We start from the raw sequence: 20,655 nt of genomic DNA, 5'->3' as shown, positions 1-20,655 counted from the left end.
AGTCATTTTGGCACAATTAGATTACTGCAATTCAGTTTAGCTCAGGAAACCTGAAGCAGTTGCAGCTGATACAGAACACGGCTGTGTGGACTTCCTCCCTGCCCGACAAAAGCAGGCAGTGGGGGGCAGGGCTAGGGTGGGCTTGGGGGTGGGATTAGGGCAGGGATGGGCATAACTAGGGATTCAGGGAATCCGGACATCTGATAGCCCTATTCATTGTACACTTGTAAGTCTACTGTGAACTGCATCAAGGCCTAACTTTAGTGTGGGAAGAGGCAGTATACAAGAGAAAAGATTAGATTAAATTAGATTAGGCTTGGATATACAGTGCTTTCTCCGAGCCGAGGAAAGGAGGAGCCTCCTAGTGGTTTGAGCATAGGGCAGGCAACCAGGAAACCCGGGTTCAAATCTCACTGTGATCCTGGTGATCTTGGACTTGTCTTTTCCAACACTAAGGGGATGATTTTCTTACCGTTGCCTTCATCGACCGGCGCCTCTGGAAACAGCGCCAGTCGCATGCCAATCACGTGATGGTGCCGGTAAGAAAATCGCAGCTGATGGCAAAATAGGTGCCAGAAATGTAGGCCAGGGTTTTACATTTCTGCCGCCTATCTGTCATGTGAATTGGAGTAGAGAATTCCACAGGAACAAATTTTTCCCCGTCTCCGCGGGAACTCATTTTCCCATCCTGTCCCTGCCCCATTCCTGCAAGCTCCGTCCTCATCTGCGCAAGCCTCAAACACTTTAAAATCATAAGTGTTTGAGACTTGTGCGGTTAAGGCAGAGCTTGCAGGAATGGGGCAGGAACAAGGAGAGCAACAAAACTCACAGGGACGGGATGGGGGAAAAATTTGTCCCTGTGTCATTCTCTGAATCACAGTTAAGGAGGCATGTTCCGATGCCTAAGGCCACTTCCAGCATTGGCCACACCTACCATGGTCCAACACCGCTGCGGATGGCAAAGGTGCATTTCCTCTCTTAATTTCCTTTTAAGTAGTCTTTTAGGGCTGCAGGACTCATAAGTTAGGTAGCAGTAGGACGCCTACCACGTCCCATTGAGAATCTGGCCCTAGGGCTATTTTTATTGGAGCTGTAAAAAAGCCTCTTTTATATTATTTTCATTAATGGCTGTGCACCAATTGTACCCTCCGCACAAGGCTATTTTAAAAACTTACCACAGGCAAGAAGGGCTCCTGTATTAACCATGCACTGACCAGTTACCATGTGGTAACGTAGATGTGCTAACTGGTTAGCCCAGGAATGCCCACTCTTCATCCCAACAAATCCCATCCAAAAAATGATTACTGCACGGTTAGTACCAATGCCAGTACCAATGTGGAAGGCTTCAGCCCATCCCGCGTTCGGCTACGTTCACTGTGTTAAGCACCCTTTAGTACTCCATGTTTCCAAGTTTATTAATATCTTGATATACCATCTATCACAAAATAATATGTAGGCGGTTTACAATTAAAAGAGAAGACTGAGAGGGGACATGATCGAAACACTCAAGATATTGAAGGGAATTGACATAGTAGAGAAAGAGAGACTGTTTATCCTCTCCAAAGTGAAGAGAACAAGAGGGCACTCGCTAAAGTTAGAAGGGAAAATATTCCGTACAAACGTAAGGAAGTTCTTCTTCACCCAGAGAGGGGTAGAAACCTGGAACGCTCTTCCGGAGGCTGTTATAGGAGAAAGCACCCTTCAGGGATTCAAGACAAGGTTGGATAAGTTCCTACTGGAACAGAACATACGCAGGTAAGGCTAGACTCAAATAGGACACTGGTCTTTGACCTAAGAGCCGCCGCATGAGCGGACACTGGTCTGGCCCAGCAGCAGCAAATCTTATGTTCTTATATTCTTAATAAAATATATTTTAATGCAAATGTTAAAAAAAGGGGGGAAAAGAAAAACCCATCACCAAATTTAGTGAAGAGGGGATGACATAACTTAAGACTAACATCACGGGGAAGGTAAATACATGAAGTTGCAAAAAAAATACATTGAGAAAAAAAAAGGTTAAAAGCCTGGAGAGAGAGTTATTCCAGGGAAAGCAAACGAGATCCTAGATTAGGTGTCGTAGGCATCATTGACGAGAAACACTTTGAGTTTGGTCTTAAATATAGGGAGAGAGGATTGTTGTTTTATATTCCGGGGCAGGATGTTCCAAAGAGAGGGCGCCATGACATGGAGCTTACTAAAAGGACCTCCAGGGACAGAGAAATGCCTAGTGTACCTGAATTAACTCATCTTTTGCTGATACTGAAAAAGGTGTGAGCTAAATTCAAATAATTAGAAAATAAAATATTTATCCAGGAGTTCAGTTAACTCCAGTGATTTTCAGTGGAACTATCTGGTTGTCCGCTCTAAAAATCCAGGTCAAACTCAGTTAATGCCACTTAGCCAGGTTGGAGCCTCTTCTCTCTTCCTGGCTATATAGTGCTGAAAATCAGGTCCACTGTCTGTAAAAGGTCACATCCTAAAAATGAGGGTTAGACTCCTCACCCGTGTTCTGTTGACCAGTTAGGGGATGGAGTTAGATGTGCTAGAAAGCTGCTCTCATACACAGATACTTCTTCATTGTTAATATGTACAAATGAGGACCATCACGATGGTGCCGAGAGCTAGCAGAGAAATCACTTGTTGCTTTCTTTCACCTCTGGGGAAGATGAGCTTTCAGTCCCTGACTTTGTGGTGTTCTCTGGATACTAGGATTGATCTCAACCCAGGGCCCACCTTTGCTCTTCATCCTCATGTCTGTCTTTTGGTTACAGCTTTCCTGCTCCCACTATTCCAGAGGTGAACAAGTGGTCATACATGGTGGGCACCGCCTTTTCCCTGGCTATAGTCGGCTACGTGATCAACCTCGCCATGGGCAGAACTCTGGGGGCCAAACATGGTTACAATGTGGATGCCAACCAGGTAAAACATGTACAGGGGCCACAGACCCAGCCCCTGTTCTAACCACTGACCTGCACGTTAGTAAAAAAAAAATAGAGATAAATCTCTGGGAGCTGCTGTGGACACCTGAGGCCCAATATTCAGCCGGTGATATCCCTGGAAATGCCTTGCTGGGTCGTGTCTGGGCTCTGGCATTGAATATCTGTATTTACTGAGCTGGCAAAAATCTAGATGGTTAAGTGCGATGGCACACTGCATAGAGATAGGACTGACTTCTACGTGGTCCTATTTATGTGGTTGCCTTGGTCAGTTAAGTTAGGGTTACGTATTTTTATGGCAAAAAAAGAGGACATGTGGCCTTTCCCCATTCTGTTCCCAGCCCCGCCCCTGCAAAACCTGATCTCCTCTTCTTCATGGAGCTCGGGGCTGTGTCTGGAAGGCCTCCGAGCCTGCGCAGATGTGACAAGATGACATCACACACGTGCGCGCGTGCGCAAAGAGATGTGGCCCCCAAGCTCTGGCAAAGCATGGGCCATCCAAAACCCGGACAAAGTGCCAGGTTTTCAAAATCCGGACATCTGGTAATCCTAAATTAAGTGATGGATATCAGCACTTAGCCGGCCATATCCTGACTCCGCCCCCAGATCACCTCCAAAATAGCCAATTTTGCATTGGGTGCTAACTGAACTAACTGGTTAAGTGCCACTTCATATGACTGGTTGGCCCCAAATAAGTGACATAGGAAAGGGGGGTGCAGGTCTCCCAGGGCACCATCTTGGCAGGGGCTCTGGTACCCCCTCCTCTTTACCCCATTGCGTACTTCTTGAAACATTCACCGGCAAGAACAGCATCTTCCACCTCCTGATTGCACCAGCCTCGTTCTTTTCTGATGTCATTTCCTGGTCCCGTGGAACTAGGAAGTAACATCAGAATGGAGCCAAGGCTGGCATGAGTAGGATGCTGCCCATGTCTGCAAACATTTCAAGAGGAACGCAGAGGCGGGGAGCTCGAGCAGCAGGGAAGAATGGGGGAAACACATGGTGCCTCCCGCCCTCACTACACCACTATGCACTGAGCATGGGTACACAAGCGCACGCTTTAAACAGCAGTTGCCAATTAAGCTGCTAGCTTTTGCTCTAGGTGTGCAAAAAGTACATGGAAAATAACACATGACGCAAATTTTATTAAAATAGTTATTTCGTTTATTAATTGTCATAATGGACCTCAAAAGGTTAATTTTGCGTCATCTGGGAAATCTTTAGAGACGCCAAAATGCTGGCCTTTCTGACAAAGATCTCAATCTGAGAATTTGTTGCTCCCCAATATGTACCTTTTGTCCTGCATGACATCATTACTTGTCAACCAATCCATTATTAATAATAATAATAATAATAACTTTATTTTTGTATACTGCCATACCCCAAAGAGTTCTAGGCACAGAGGCTGTCCTTAAATTTGGACAAAGAACTTCCTTTTAACATGGAATAAAAGTTTCAGAAATCATATTTTTTGTTTACATTCATTTCTGAATATACATAAACATTTTGTAACATAGCCAAAACTTTAAATCTAAACCTACTTATCTGTTTCAGAAAGCCTGCATTTCAAAGTGTTGAAAAATTCTTGTCCCTATCAGCACAGAAAAAAAGGAGGGAGGATATTCCCCCTTCTGCTTTGTTATTTGCAAAAATTGACAATTTCAAATTTCACTGACACACAAACTCAGAAACCCCCAGACCCCTCCCTATGCTGGTAGGCCTCTAGAGGGTTTCTATGGTAACAGTATTCCTAGCTTTAACCTAACCATTTCCAGATGTTTCCTAAAGATTTCTCCTTAGAGTTCCTTCAGGTTTTAAAATATATAAAATATTAGAAATTAAATACACACCATTCTTTCACATATCTTTCATACATCCATCATTCGGGGCCCCTTTCATCCACAGATCCACACAATATATTTCATTCATATTTAATGCAAGAAAGCTTTTCTTAAATGTCCAGTATTGGAATGTAAAATCAAGCTATCCAGCCCAAGCCCATCTGGTATCAATTAGACCATGAGAGAAGCTGAACAAAGGCTCAGAGAGAGAGAGAGAGAGAAAGAAACATGAAGGCCGTTTCATACCTCCATGTATTATATATATATATATATATATATATATATATATATATATATATATATATATATATATATATATATATATCCTGATTTCCTCTGTGGTCTGGCTTAATAGCAAAGTACATAAGGAGATTATTATGCTTTTCCTTAATATTAATCTGTAGTGTGTTTTTCTGGCCTCGGCAACATCCATATTCAGATTTTTATTCACCAACTTTTTGTACGCTTCTATTGGGCGTGGCCTTAACTACCACATATACTTGTATCTAACTAGTTACCCAGAACCATACGAAAAGCAGGCATTTTTGTAGAAAAACTCCACAAAATACTCCACAAACACATCTTATTCATTATCCATTCCATAGCGCCCCCTAGAGTCCACGAGTGCCATTACTAGTCAGCACGATAGCGATTTCAGGCATTTGTCTCACTCACCTTCAGTTTAGAAGGCAATTGAAGACCCACCTCGTTACCAAATTCATAGGCAATTTGATCTCTTCATTCAGATTATTTCTGTATCCTTGTCACTCTTTTGTGAACCGCATAGAACTATTTGGTTATGCGGTCTAGAAATTGATTGATTGTGTTGTATTGTAACCAGCCAGGAGCCATTTCAGGCTGGTTAAATGACTTGAAATATTGACCCCCCTTAGTTTATTTATTCAGTTTTCTATACCATTCTCCCAGGTGAGCTCAGAACGGTTTACATGAATTTATTCGGGTACTCAAGCAGTTCAGGGTCGTGTCTGTGGCTCTACTCACCGAAGCTCTTCTGATGTCTCTTACAGGAAATGTTGGCTCTGGGCTGCAGTAATTTCTTTGGCTCCTTCTTCTACATTCATGTCATCTGTTGTGCTTTATCTGTCACTCTGGCCGTAGATGGAGCAGGAGGAAAATCTCAGGTGAGCAGTGGCTAATGTTTAGCAGCTGGTGAGAAGTAGGGTCAGGTGGAGTACAAGTGGAAGAATCAGAGGCCCCATCCCATGCCCTTTATCCATCTTGGACAAACTGGTTTAGGCCTGGATCCCACCAAACACATTCAGGACACTATCCACAGAGCATAAGAATAGCCTTACTGGTCAAACCAATGGTCCATCCAGCTAAATATCTCATTTTCACAGTGGCTAATCCAGGTCACAAATATCTGGCAGAAACTCAAATTGTAGCAACATTCCAAAGCAGAAGGCCTGAGAGAAGCGAATTGCAGTAGTCTAAACATGATTCATTCCAGTCCTATAAGGAAGGCTCTCTAAGGAACACCAAGTAGGCAGGTGACTTAGCACCTGTTAGAGAACTGCGAAAACAATCCTCTGCCACCCCTGCACTTTTAAAGGCCAGCAGTAGCCCAGGCTGCCTTCTGATTGGCTAAGGCTGAGCCACACCCATGTTGATAAAGTGGTACAAGGCTCGGAATCAGACCTCATGCTGCAGAGTCCCATCAGTTGTCATCACTTAATTTCTTGGTATCCAAGCCTCTACGCCCCACTTGTAATACTGTTATTTATTTGTAAAGCTTTGTACAATTACTTATTTATACTGTTCTCCCAGGGGAGCTCAGAATAGTTTACATGAATTTAATCAGGTACTCAAGCATTTTCCTCTGTCTGTCCCAGTGGGCTCACAATCTATCTAATGTACCTGAGGAAATGGGGAATCAGGTGACCTGTCCAGAGTCGCAAGGAGGAGTGTAGCTTCAAACCCACAACCTCAGGGTGCCAAGCCTGCAGCTCTAACCACTGTGCCACACTCTCAGACATAGTATGGTAAAAGATAGCGTGGCAAACATTGTCTGACCAAATGGTAAAATATAATTAAAGCATGCCCCCGGTGTTATCTTGTATCCGGATCCCTCTTCCTCATAGCCATAGTGTGCACGGAGCTGCGTCCTGCACCTGAACCGGAAGCCTTCTCTCTCACGTCGCAACGTCAGAGGGAATTCTTCTGGATGAGGTGTGTGACGCGCGAGGAGCCGCTGCACACGGCTCCGTGCACACTACAGCTGTGAGGAGGAGGGAGCCGGCCACAAGGTAACACTGGGGCATCGGACTGCGGGCCACATAAAACGACCAGGCGGGCCGGATTTGCCCAGTGGGCCTTGAGTTTGACACCTGTGACCAAGAGGTTCATTTGTAAGGATCGCAAGAAAAATTAAGGGATGTTATACACAGTTACGGCCAGGCCCACAATAAAGGAGGAAGCCAAAACGTTACTATTTCAAAAGTCAAAACTACAGCGCTCTTGTCTTGGGAGGTAGGGTGCCTGTACAGTACTTGTGTAGCACTAATCGTTCTGCTGTTCTCTGGTGCAGCCCCAAAGAGCCTTAATTACAAATTGATGCCTTTCAGATCGCCAGTTTCTTTGTGATGATGGTGGTGATGGTCACGATGCTGGCACTGGGGACCTACCTCAGCCCCTTGCCAAAGGTAAGAAGTAAAACACTGCAGGAGAAAAAATGAAATTTTCACGTGGTGCCTTATTTTAAAGAGCAATGTTCAAAATCCATTTCCCTGTATCTGGGTCCAAGTTTATTCAGATTTGAAATACCGCTTAAAAATTGTCAAAGTGGTGTACATTACATTTAAAAAGAAGTATAAAAATTGGGGGATATATAATTAAGGCATAAACCAAAACAGGAAAGAGGGGCGGAAAGTAACCCAAATCAGGTCGACACAAAGGAGGAGGTTCCTACGTACACAGATTAAAAAGAAATGACTCCCCCTGAAATACGAGTATAGCGACAGTAGGCCCTGAATTTTGCAGCAAGGCAGGGAGTTTGGGAATTTGCCCCCTACTTACTAGTTCAAAGTCAAGCATCCTTTTTTAAGGGCTAGATTCACTCAACACACCGATCGTCCCCCGACCCGATTCACTAACCTTGTGCCCGATCCGATCCGCCCATGCAAATGAGGAGATATGGCATGCTAAGTAGGAAGCCATCGATTCACTAAACAGAACAAGAAACACCGATTGGGTTTGCCGATCCAAAAAGAAGCGACTACTGAGGACCAGTCACTGCCGCCCTGAAATCCCCGTATCGAGGTTACAAAACAACCCTCAAAATAAAACTGTACATTACTCCCCATATATTCTGCAAAAAGCGCAGTGCAGTGCGAGCCCGTGGTTTTAACCCGCGGGTTAAAAGCGTGTTCTGTTCCATTAAATTGAAATGTCCACTCAAGTAAACTGCAGCCACCCCTCCCCCTTTGTTTTGACCTCGCTTGTGCGGATCGCATCTACAACCAACCAGGATGGTGTGCGCATGCGTCGTGATCGCTCTGCAGCAATCCATGGGATCGCGGTGGGACGTGCGTCCGATCATTTAATTTGCTTGAGGACTCTGGAGTGAATCGGTCACCCAACAACGATTCAGACCGGTGCGTTTAGTGAATCTAGGCCTAAGTCTGAAGCTGTGGAGTGAGGTCAGGGCAGGGCCTACCACTAGGCGGTCACCTAGGGCAGCAAAAAGCAGCTCCAGTCCAAAGAAAACCATCAATTCTGAAAGCCACAAACCCAAAGAACCTTCAACATATACTTTAATTTGGTTTCTATGATCATCATGATTGTTGAGTTTAATTGGGGGCAGGGGCAATTGAGGGGGAGGTGTCATTCTCTGTAAGAGACATTTTCTTCTGGGTGAATGAATGAGAAAGAGGGGCTTTCTGCACTGATGCACTAGGCTCTGTTACTGCCAGTTTCTATCCCCCTCAGTTTACTGATAAAATCAGCAGGTTATACTGTACACTGATCTGATGTGTCCAGTGAAAGGAGCTGGTGAAGCTTGGGATGTGTTCTGTCCTGAGCAGATACCACAAGACAACATTTCCCCTGATACATCTGTATCTTTCAATATTTATTTATTACAGAAGCTGCTATAGCTATTTCTACGTCTACTTGCACGCTTCTGTCTTCTGATATATATAATTATGTTACACACCTGTTTGTTTCATGATGTAACCGCTGCATTCCTGTAGCCTCTCTTGTTGTAAACCATCTTGAACTGAAAGGTACAGCGGGATATAAATAAAGCTGTTAATCGCTCAGATGTACAGGCAATCCCCGGGTTAGGAACGAGTTACCTTTTTAAAGCTGTTCTTAAGTCGGATTTGTATGTAACTCAGAACTTGTAGATTTTAAGATTCTTGCTGCTTCCCTCTGCCAAAAGGGCCAACTGTCCCTACCAGTGTTCCCTCAAAGGTACAGCATGCACAACCACACACTGTTCCTGAATCTGCTACAGGAGAGGTGTAGGAGTCTATGCCACTGGAAATACTGCTCGGTGAAATCAAATGAAGCCGCAACCGCGTTCTTAAGTATGAGTCGTACTTAAGTTGGGTGTCTGTAACTCGGGGACTGCCTGAACATCTGTATATCCTCATATATCTCTGAAAGCATGTCACTGGAGCTTCATCAGAAACAAACACAGCTGTAGCATTGTGCCATATTCATGTATAGAGACCGCGAGCTGTGCTGTATCAAATCCAATTGTTTTGCTTTTGTATTTCTTACAGTCTGTCCTGGGGGCCCTGATTGCTGTGAACCTGAAAAATTCACTGAAGCAGCTCTCGGACCCCTTCTATCTGTGGAGGAAAAACAAGCTGGACTGTGTGAGTGCTGACTGTGGACACTCCAGTCCTATCCCCTGGACATTGTCTCTGGTTCCAGCGCCAATGTAAACTTGTTACTGGGAAACACCTCTGCACTGGATTCCTGAATTTTTGCCCGCTAGTATAACGTTCCTTCCCTCCTGGAGTCCCACAGCTGCTTCACCACAGTTATCTATTGGGATAAGTGCTCACAGAGGCTGGAAAAGAAAGGGGGGCAAAGGCGGCCACTGTGGTTTTTGGCACCGTCTGAGTGTAATTGAATGCCACATCAGCCTCTGTGCCCATCACCTTGGCATGCGGTTGTGAAGTGTGTCACAATCTCAAAGCTTCCGTTATTGCTCTGCCTTTGTAAATCAGCATGGTAATTACTGTTAATCTAATTGCTGATCGAATGGGGGTCACCTTCCTGATCCTCCTAATCCGACAGAAGGCAAAAATACATAGAAGCAAAGAAGGCAGCTCTGGGTGCTGAGTACCCCCGAAATTGAGCAAGCTCCTTCCATGCGTCCAGGGAGGAGTCATTCTGAAATATTGGTCCCTATGCTTAAGAGGAAAGATACCCAAGAGCAGCTGTCCCTAATTGTAAGAATCCAGTCACCTTTAGATGATTTTGCGCCACTCCTTAGATTCCCCTGGAATTGCTCTTTTCTGCCTAATCCCCAGGCTGTCATGAAAGTGTCCGAGCAGATACTAGGCTTGGGTGAAGCTGATACTTTGTTCTCTGATCCTTCCCTGCAGTGTGTCTGGGTGGTGAGTTTCTTGTCTACCTTCATTCTGGGACTGCCCTACGGACTGGCTATTGGCGTAGGATTCTCCATCCTGGTGGTGGTCTTCCATACCCAATTGTAAGTGAGCTCTACGTCTACTGGCCACCAAGCAGTGCTAGAGATGGTTTCACTGTCTGCGAGAGGATCTCAGGGGAGCTGTCTGAGGCTGATCTCTGGAGAGTGGTCCACCTAGAAAGAGTGCAGGATTACTACCCAGTACCTATCACTCACTACATATGAGGAATTCAGGAAGCGCCTAAAACATATCTGTTCCTGAAGTATCTAGACAGCTGACCCGTACATCTCTTTCTCCTCAATAACAGTTCTCTTGACCTATTAACCAATTTCTTTCATCTCTTTTAAGTTTAATCAATTTGTACATTCTTTTATTCTTTTGTAAACCGCATAGAACTTCACGGTACTGCGGTATATAAACTGTTATTATTACTACAACCGTAGGCAGAAGGGGTGTAGCCAGCCCTCCAACCAGAGGGAGATTGGGGGGGCAACACATTCCTCCCCCCTCCCACAAACACACACACACGTGGCAGGGATGTCGAGGCTCCGCCAGTCAAAGAAATATAGTTCTCGAATCACTCCCCTCCTTATGTGCTTCTGTAACGCAGAAGTTGACATTGTACTTCTAGCCGCTGATGCCAGGACTCCCTGAGCATGCTCAGTTCTTGCATAAACTGAGCATGCACGAGAAGTCCTGACATTGAGGACTGGAGGCACACCTCCGACTTCTGCTTTAAGAAAGCACGCAAGAAGGAAAGGAACGGCTGGGGAACAGAATTTCTTTGGCTGGTGGTGCTTTGGCATCCCTTCCAGCTGCTTAAAGGGGTGCTGCGGTTCTGGAGGCTGCCTAAGCCCTAAGTGTGTGTGGGGGGGGGGAACCAGGCTTCCAAGGGCCTCCCCCCCCCCCAATGGCTATGCCACTAGGCAGAATGGAGTGGTCCACAAGGGCAAGATTGTGCCCACCACAGCCTCAGGAGCTAGAGAGCTTGGGGGTGAGGCTCCAGATTCCCCTCCAACCAAAACGATGCTTTATGGCCCTGCTAGAGATGGAATTACATGAAATGATTTTTCCTTCACCAGAAGATATCAGCTATTACAAAGCGTAAACTAGAGAGAGATTTAACCTCTAACTTGTGTCCGCAGGGTTCTCCTGAGCGTTCAGAAAGCACAGTGCATTAACTCACCAAGTGATCCGATCTCTTTTTCCTTTCCTGTTCCTTAGCCGGAATGGATCATCCCTTGCACAGATTGCTTCCACAGATATTTACAAAAACCCCAAAGTCTACAGCAAGGTATGTGTCAGGTGCCTGCAGATGCCCCCTGAAATCTCACTTTTCTCCCTCAACACCTATCTTCAGGGACTTGTGGAGTCAGCCTTGGGTTTTCCAGGTCCTTCTAAGGATTCATTCCAGTGGCAGCAGAGCTGAACTCCCAAATAAATGTTAGGAATTATAACATCTACCCAGTACCTACTTATTTAAGAAATTTTAGTAATTTATTTTTTTTTCCAAATCTTTATTCATTTTAACATATACATCAAGTGTACGTTAAAATATGAACACAACATATTACATTATCACTTGATAATTCCATAACAATATATACCTAAAAGATTTATATCCCACCCCCATTTCATATCTATACATAAATAATATAATTCCTATGTATATTAATCAATTAAATTATGCACATATATATTAAATTATCATAACCCACCCATCCCCCATCCCCCCATTCTTTCAATTATCATATAAGGAAGAAGAATAATAAATTAACATTAATCATTATGATAATTTATTATTGGTCTCCACACATCTTTAAATCTATTAAAATGACCATTTTGTATTGCAAGTAAACGTTCCATTTTGTACAGATGACACACTGAGTTCCACCAGAAGCTGTAATTTAGAACAATTTTTCCAATTCAGTTTTAGTAATTTCTAAGTCATTTGCAAACCGCATAGAACCCCTAAGGTACTGCAGTATATAAATACATTTTTATGTTATGTTATGTTGTTATTGACTGAAAGCAATCCTCAACTTGATACAGAGAAACAAATATGAGATGTGATAGATGATCTATGGGGACCCTTTCTGGATTTTGTCAGCAAAGAACTTTGGACAGTTTGGTGTTGCCAATTTAGATGATAAAGGGTTACTGATTTCCTCCAAGTTCCCTCTCAGAACGTGCTCACTGATGGATATATACATCCACGTTGTTCCAGGAGCTCCGGGGAAGAGCACAGGGATGTCCTTGAACCATCTACCCAAATAAGAGAGATCCCCTTATATCAGCTAGGGACCTGCTCTTGAGTTCCTCCAGGATAACCTCCTCCTATCCCTGTTGTTTCTTTCAGACCCAAGAAATTGAAGGCATTAAGGTAGTCACTTACTGCTCCCCGGTCTACTTCGCCAACTCAGAGATATTCTGCCAGAAGGTCATTCGGAAGGTAATGAATCAATGTGTTCCTATATTAACCAATCTAACATTTGCATGCCTCGTCAGAAAGCGGTCCAGAGGAGCTCAGTGTAATGTCGATGTTCTGAGAGCTAATGCTGTCTCATAAATCATAATGTAGAGCTGTATTGTTATTTTTGGTGCATGATTCCGCCTTGATTACGACAGGCTACAAAGTGTTTAGATTTTGGATGATCCTTTGAGCCTGACTCCTCTCTCCATCCCAGACAGGACTCGATCCAGGCAAAATCTACTTAGCCAAGAGAAAGTACCTGAAGAAAGAGGAGAAAGGAGCAACCCTGCAGAAGCAACGGGGATCCCTCTTCCTGAAAAGCAAGGTGACACGCGTCTTGTCTTCATTCTGAGGGGAGGGGGGGAATCAGAGTTCAGTATTGGAAACGCAGGGGAAATGGCAGGAGTCGTAGGGTTACCATATGGCTCCAGAGAGTGGTATAGTAAGGGAGGGCGAGGGGGGTGCCATGTTGGTGGGGGTACCAGAAACTCTCCGCCCCCCCCCCCACGCCTCTTCCCATTCCTCCACTCCACGTGCATGGCCCCCTTCCCTTCCCCTCCCAGTACCTCTAGTTGAAGTGGTCAACAATGTGCTGTTCGCAACCCCGTCAGCTCTCCCACTGATGGCGCTTCTGGGTGCCGCGCATAGGAAGTTGACATTAGAGGTAGAGCCGACGGGGTCGTGAGGAGCACGTTGTTGACTGCCCTGAGCAACAACTTCAACTAGAGGTACGGGGAGGGGAAGGGAAGGGGGGCAGGGGTGGAAGTGCGGATGGGGGAGGGGCGCCTCTCACCCTCCCTACGCCACTGGCTTCAGAAAAAGGAGGACGGATTGAGACATCCAAGTTTTACTTCCATTGAAAGTAATGGAAATCAAACCCGGATGTCTCAATCCGTCTTTAGAGTGGGGACACTGAGGCACAGCCGATTGTTATCCTTTCTTTGTTTGGCAGACTGTGTCCTTACAAGAACTCCAGCAAGATTTTGAAAGCACAGCCCCCACCGACTCGAACAACAACAGCACGGAGCCTGCTCCTAGCAGCGTGTCCTACATCACGGTGAGCCCTCCTGCTGGAGCCCTGGGGCAGGACAGCACCCCCAGCCTAGAGCCTACTGAGCCAGTGGACCCCATCCTCACTGCTCCGCCTCACGTTGGCTTTCACACCATTATCCTGGACATGAGCGGTGTATGCTTCATGGATCTGATGGGTGTCAAAGCCCTGGGCAAGGTAAGAAGCCTTCGGCACCTTCGTGGAGCTTAAAAAGCCAAAGCTTCCCTCACTCCAGAGTCTTGGTGGTAATGCGTCCTTTTTCCTCTCTCTCTCTAGCTGAGCTCCAGTTATCAGAAGATTGGAGTTAATTTCTTCCTTGCTAACATACAAGGTAAGGCATTGGAGCAGGACAGACCTTCAACAGGGTGGTTTTTTTTTTTTGGATAGTATAAGTTGAATGCATAATCTGACGGTGTATCTTTCCAACACCCTGTGCCTGGTTTTCCTGACTCCAGGCTGATGCAGTGACACAGTTCAGGATCTTGGCAAAGGCCCAGAGACCTGTACCTTAGAGCTCATCAAGATTCCTGATTCACAGCTTCTTGCTTGATTCGACTGGTTTATAAAGCTTGCATTTAGAAGATATGGGTTATACTGGCATTGGATGTTTAGGTTTATTGAGAGCTTCTATACCGTCACTAATTGTATGATTGTATGTGATGATCTTAAGGTGGCCAAACAGGTTGAAAAGGTGGCGGCAAAAGCTAGAAGGATGCTAGGTTGCATAGGGAGAGGTATGGCCGGTAGGAAAAAGAAGATATTGATGCCCCTGTATAAGACTCTGGTGAGACCTCATTTAGAATATTGTGTACAATTCTGGAGGCCCCACCTTCAAAAGGATATAAAAAGGATGGAGTCGGTCCAGAGGAAGGCTACTAAAATGGTGTGTGGTCTTCGTGATAAGGCGTATGGGGACAGACTTAAAGATCTCAATCTGTATACTTTGGAGGAAAGACGGGAGAGGGGGAGATATGATAGAGACGTTTAAATACCTATGTGGCATAAATGCGCATAAGTCGAGTCTCTTTCATTTGAATGGAAACTCTGCAATGAGAGGGCATAGGATGAAGTTAAGAGGTGATAGGCTCTGGAGTAATCTAAGGAAATACTTTTTTACAGAAAGAGTGGTAGATGCATGGAACAGTCTCCCAGAAGAGGTGGTGGAGACAGAGACTGTGTCTGAATTCAAGAGGGCCTGGGATAGGCACGTGGGAACTCTTAGAGAGAGGAAGAGATAATGGTTACTGCGGATGGGCAGACTGGATGGGCCCATTTGGTCTTTGTCTGCCGTCATGTTTCTATGTAATGACTGGGGAGTCAATTCAGTGCGGTTTACATGGGCTTCTGTAAATGTATTTTAGCCATGTTGATTTATAAGTTTCTCAGTCCTGTCTGAATTTCTCTCTCTCCTCCCCCCCCCCCAGCTCAGGTTTACTGTGACATTGAAGTTGGGGGAGTCTTTGCAGACGGAGGGCTAGACAGAAGTCACCTCTTCCTTACTGTCCATGATGCTGTGTTATATGCCCTGGCAAATGGACAAGGAGCCATGATCTGGCCCAGCGCAGAGAAGGTAAAGCTAAGACCCAGGGCTCCAGCTGTTTTGCATAGCCACCCTACAACTGCCGAAGCCCTCTGCTCTGTCCCTGCGTCCCCAACCGCCCCTCATTCCCTCCTCTGAGAACAGGACTATCTCCTGATGAGCAAGCGCTAAGCAGTTCCGCGCCATGAGAGCGGAGGCTTTTCCATATTTATTTCCATATTTGATTTTTAGCCCATCCTCCCAAAAGAGCCCAGAAGGGGTTGCAATAGCAACGGTTCGAGGCGTCTGGAGCGGTGGTGCCCCACCCCACCTCCACACGCTCCTTCCCTGCCCCCTCCTGCCACGCACACGCTGTTTCCCTTCCCCCGTACAGTTCCTGGCACGAGCAGTAACCCCCAACCTGCTGCTGCTCCAGCGCCAGCTCTTCCTCTGATGTCACTTACTAGGCGTGGGTCCAGGAAGTGATGTCAGAGGAAGAGCCGACGCTGGTCCGACAGCAGCTTGGGGGTTGCTGCTCGGACCAAGAACGTTACAGGGAAGCAGCGCGCACGCACGGCAGCGGCGGGCAAGGATATACCACTGAGGACATAAACTCCTGCACAGGGAGAAGTAGGAGTTAGTACTTCAGAACAGGGTGGAGTGAATACTCTGTAAGGAGTCGATTTGAGGATCAAAACTGGAAGTTGGAGGGAATTCCTGGGTGAAAGGTGAGTTTTTACGGCCTTTCTGAAGGTCAGTACCGTATTTCTCCATGTATAGGCCGCCCCATTGTAAAGGCCACAGAAAATGTTGAGTTTTGTTTTAAACCTGTTAGATAAGCCATCCCATTAGATAAGCTGCAGTGTTACTGGAGTATCGTAGCTGAACTTTAAAAAAAAAAATCATCCCCCTTAAATACCTCCCTCGTCAGCTGCCTCCTTCAATCTTTCTGCGCAGGGCAGGAGCGATGTTTTCGATCTCAAGCCTGGCCCCGCGCTGCTTCCTGAATGGCCGCCATCAGTTCTTGCAAGATTAGAGGAGGCAGCCGTCCAGCGTTGGAGGTATTTAAGGGGGATGATTTTTTAAAAGTTCAACTACGGCACTCCAGTAACGCCGCGGGGATTTAAAAAGGTCCAGGGGCGGGGGATGATTTCAAAAGTAGATTCATTGAGGGTGAGAAGGGGGAAACTGGATGCACAGAGGTTAAGGAGAAAAATACTGGATATTAGGGGAGACACATTGACCTGGATGCAAGAGAAAGAAGAGATCAGGATAGAGCCAAGAAGGGGACTAGGTAGCGGATGAAAGACAGAGAGAAAACTACAACAGTGGTTTAAGCTTGATTTCAGGACTTTTTTTTGTCTTGTTTTCGATGTATTTTCTTTAAAATTACCTTTTATATTAATTGTGATTAATCACGATTAATTGCTAACACACAACACAATGTATGCATACACACATTTGGGTATGTCGTCTTATGCGTACTGTACTGAATTATAGTTTTCGCGAATGAGTTTTCATGTCTTTAGATAAGCCGCATCCAATACACAGGTTTGTAAAACCCATGTATAAGCCGCCGCCTATATATGGGGAAATACAGTAGTCCTTCTAGAACACTAACACAATTTAGGCAGGACCTGTGAGTAGATTTGCTTACGGGCTGTTTCCAGATGAAGGGATCAACCCGGAGGAGAGTAGAGTTGTGTTTTGTTTTGGGAGCGAAGGCATGACAGGTTGAGCCAGAAGTTCAGAAGATTCTCCAGCTTCCAGCAAACTCTTGAAGCTTCATTTGAATTTTTGCAATACTTTCATTGAAAATCCCCAGTTATGTGGTGTCTCAGCATTACCCAGTGGATTCCTGTCCACGTCCCTCACATCTCATTTCCCTTGTAAGAAGTAAAGGCCATGGTCGTGTGTCAGTGGGGCCAGCTGGGTATCCGTTCTGTATTTCCACGCTGCTGATAGGCTCCTGTTCTTTGACTGTAGGACCTCGTGGATATGGAGTCCCTGGAAGGAGACAGTGACGATTATCAGAACCTGGAAGAGGTAAGAGCCAAAGAACAGTCCTGGGCCCAAAGGCCTGTGAAGCTCAGTTACCTCCACAGTAGCTGAGTAAACAAAGTGAAATCACTCATAAGGAAAGAGCAAACCAGCGGAACACTGTTTTGTTTAGGGGGGACCCAGTGGCTCCGGCCTAGGCCCCAGCGAACGACCTCTCACCCAGTGGCATAGTGAGGGTGAGTGGCGCCTCCCCCCCCCGCTCCTTCCAGACCCCTCCCCCTGCCACACACGTATCCCCTTTCCCTTCCCCCATGCTTTTTTAATTTTCCAGGCGTGACCAGCATCACCAACTTGCTGCCCATGTCATGTCTGCTCTCCCTGTGATGTCACTTCCTACGCGCCAGACCCGGAAGGGATGTTTCAAGTTTCAAGTTTATTGATTTTCAATATAGCGACCATCAACGAGTATGTAGCCAGTTTACAATAAAATAGTAAAATAGAGATAAAAATAGTACTTAAAAGTAATGTCTATGGAAAGAAAGGGAGGTGAACATTGAAGACATCGACAAGACAGACTTGAAAGTGATGATTGAAAGGGAGGAGTGGGGTAAAGTTACATTAATAGAGTTTAGAAGGGGGGGAGAAAAAAAAAGCCGACACTGACGTCAAAGAAAGCCGACACTGACGCAAGCAGCAAGTTGGTGCTGCTGGTCACGCCTGGAAAATTAAAGAGGTACAAGGGAAGGAGTGCATGCACATGGCGGGGGGGCAGTGAGGAGGATGGGGCCAGTGCCCCCATCATGATGGCGCTTGGGGCGAACCACCCCCCCATTACTACGCCAGCTCCCAACTTCCCCACCCACCTTCTCCCAGCGCTGTAATTTTAAATCTTCAGGCAACCGCCGCACAGCATCAACGAGCAGGCCTGACCCCAGAAGCAGAATGAAGGGTTCCAGGTCAGTCCTGCTCATTGACGCTGTGCGGCGGCTGTCCAAAGATTCAAAAGTGGGGGAGCAGAGCCATAACCAACTTTTGCTCATGCCGGCTACCTAGCAGCCTTTCCCTCACCTTTGTGTCCCCCCTCAATTAACTTTCAGGATCCTTGGTCTAGGTTTACGTTACTAAAATCCGAACCCCTAGACCCGACCATCTCCTCCCCATTACACACCAGCTCCACCCTCAGCCCCACCCCCACTGTCTGTTCATCAGGCAGGAAGGCATGCGCGGATGCGACGCCATGACACCAGGCACTTACGCGCGTGACATAACCGCGCTGCATCTGCGCATGTACGGATGCCCCCTCCCGACGCCATTTCTTTTCAAACCCCGGACAAAGTGCCGGGTTTTGAAAAGCGCCGTCCGGACCCCTGTTCGTGTTCTCAAAAGGAGGACATGTTCAGGGAAATCCAGACCTCTTGGACCTCCCAACAATTATGATCACCCCGACATGAAATGAGCAGCTCCAAAACCGTCCAACCTCCCCCGCACTTGTCAGGATCGCTTGGTTTGCTACTGCCTTGGGTGACTCCCCAGTTCTGTCTAATGACTGGGCCAGGAAAACCTTGTCAACTGCACCTCAGGCTCTCTTTTCTGCTTAGGCCCAGAAACACATAAGAGTTGCCATGCTGGGAGGGACAGAGAGCTTCATACTTTCTGTCACCCCCCCTTCCCCCCCCCAGGACTTCAGCTGTGACGTTCAGTTCCTTGCAGGAAATCCTGGAGCCGACTGGACTATATGAGCGTGCACCGTCCCCAACCCCGAACCATCACACTGGCATAAGAACATAAGAAATGCCTTCGCCGGATCAGACCCTAGGTCCATCCTGTCCGGCGACACACACACGCGGAGGCCAATCCCGGGGTTCCTTGCTAAGACCTTGTTCACCCATATCCCTCAATGTGGTTTGCAAGAAGGTGTGCATCCAACTTGCCCTTGAAACCCAGAATGGTGGTCTCCATCACTCGCTGTGAGAAACAGAACTTTCTAATATTTGTCCTGGGCCTGGTGCCCCTTAATTTCAGTCCATGACCCCTTGTCCAAGTCACATTTGGCCTCAGTCACGACTCAATAAAACTCTACCATCGATTCCCCCTTGAAGCAGAGACATCTGCGCAGACTTCCTCCGTGCCCGACACAGCTTTTTAAAACCCAGGCAAAGTGCCGGGTTTTGGAAAGACCCCCGGGGAAACCCAGACGTCTGGTAACCCTATGCATGCCACAGGCGTGCCTGGTATTCTTACATCTAGTAGGCCTTGGTCTGGTAAGGTCGGGTCTCTCTAGCATTAATCAGTTCCGTTCTCTCTTCTGCTCAGGTAATGTTTGGAAGCATGTTCCAGACGGAGACCCTGACTGTCTTCTGAGTTGAGGTCAGCGAACAGAATGTAGCTTGGAGGAACGACGGGCCAGGTGACAAGAGCAGCAACCTTGACCCTCACACCCCGCCATCTCCAGCCAAGAAGCACAACGGAATGCACAATGTGCCGATCTTAGCCAAAGCACTTCCAAGAGTCTCCCACCGACTACCTCATGCTAAGAAACGTGGCCTGCTGCTGCAGCGAGATTAGAAAGCTGTAGCGTGATTGCCAGATGGTTAGTCTGTGACACGTGGGCGTCATTTAGAGGAACCGTGCAGCTGCAACGCGAGCGGGAACTGGGTGCATTCTTTAGAAACCTTGATGTCTGCATCGATTATTCCGGTGGGTCCTAGGTGGGGGGTCGGGGCTCTGCATTCCCCCCCCCCAGCCTAAAAATGCCTGGAAATCGCCTCACAAACTAGCTGAAAGCCCCCAGCTTCTCAGCCAAAATCATTTACATGGCATTGAACACCGCCCCCCTCCCCTCAAAACCAGGTCAAAGCACTGATATGATATTTCAACCTTAAAATGTCCAAAGAGAAAACAAAAAAAAAAAAGGGAGAGAGAATGAAACGATAAGACAGAGGACGGGGGGGGGGGGGGGGCACTACCTGATAGTCTGTGTACCTCATTTGAAGCTCAGGGAAGCCCAGGCCTTCCCTTAGCACTTAATTATTGGGGTGTCTCATGCCATCTGCCCACATACTCAGCCCTGGGGGGGGGGCTTACTATGGGTGGGATATAAGCAAAGTAGGGTTACGGACCACCAATCCCAGGGCTCCTTTCATCACTACTACTACTATGTATCATTTCTATAGCGCAGTCCCTGCTCAGAAGAGCCAACAATCTCAG

General features: G+C 46.6%; 1 protein-coding gene across 1 annotated transcript in view; it reads left to right on the top strand.

The window, feature by feature from the left end:
• SLC26A9 (solute carrier family 26 member 9) overlaps nucleotides 1–20,319 on the top strand; it is a 53,673-nt gene extending 33,354 nt beyond the window's left edge. The window contains exons 9-21 of the mRNA XM_033918825.1: nucleotides 2,772–2,919; nucleotides 5,806–5,919; nucleotides 7,363–7,440; nucleotides 9,526–9,621; nucleotides 10,360–10,466; nucleotides 11,629–11,698; nucleotides 12,764–12,856; nucleotides 13,092–13,202; nucleotides 13,830–14,105; nucleotides 14,205–14,259; nucleotides 15,353–15,498; nucleotides 17,434–17,493; nucleotides 19,762–20,319. Coding sequence (XP_033774716.1) covers nucleotides 2,772–2,919; nucleotides 5,806–5,919; nucleotides 7,363–7,440; nucleotides 9,526–9,621; nucleotides 10,360–10,466; nucleotides 11,629–11,698; nucleotides 12,764–12,856; nucleotides 13,092–13,202; nucleotides 13,830–14,105; nucleotides 14,205–14,259; nucleotides 15,353–15,498; nucleotides 17,434–17,493; nucleotides 19,762–19,809 — 1,402 coding nt within the window. The 3' untranslated portion in view covers nucleotides 19,810–20,319. The remainder of the gene's footprint in view (nucleotides 1–2,771; nucleotides 2,920–5,805; nucleotides 5,920–7,362; nucleotides 7,441–9,525; nucleotides 9,622–10,359; nucleotides 10,467–11,628; nucleotides 11,699–12,763; nucleotides 12,857–13,091; nucleotides 13,203–13,829; nucleotides 14,106–14,204; nucleotides 14,260–15,352; nucleotides 15,499–17,433; nucleotides 17,494–19,761) is intronic.
• Nucleotides 20,320–20,655: the final 336 nt, after the last annotated feature.

Source organism: Geotrypetes seraphini, chromosome 13, assembly GCF_902459505.1.
Source record: "Geotrypetes seraphini chromosome 13, aGeoSer1.1, whole genome shotgun sequence".
Taxonomy (NCBI): Eukaryota; Metazoa; Chordata; class Amphibia; order Gymnophiona; family Dermophiidae; genus Geotrypetes; species Geotrypetes seraphini.
Note: the sequence above shows the minus strand (reverse complement) of the source record. Positions and strands in the feature narration are given on the sequence as shown.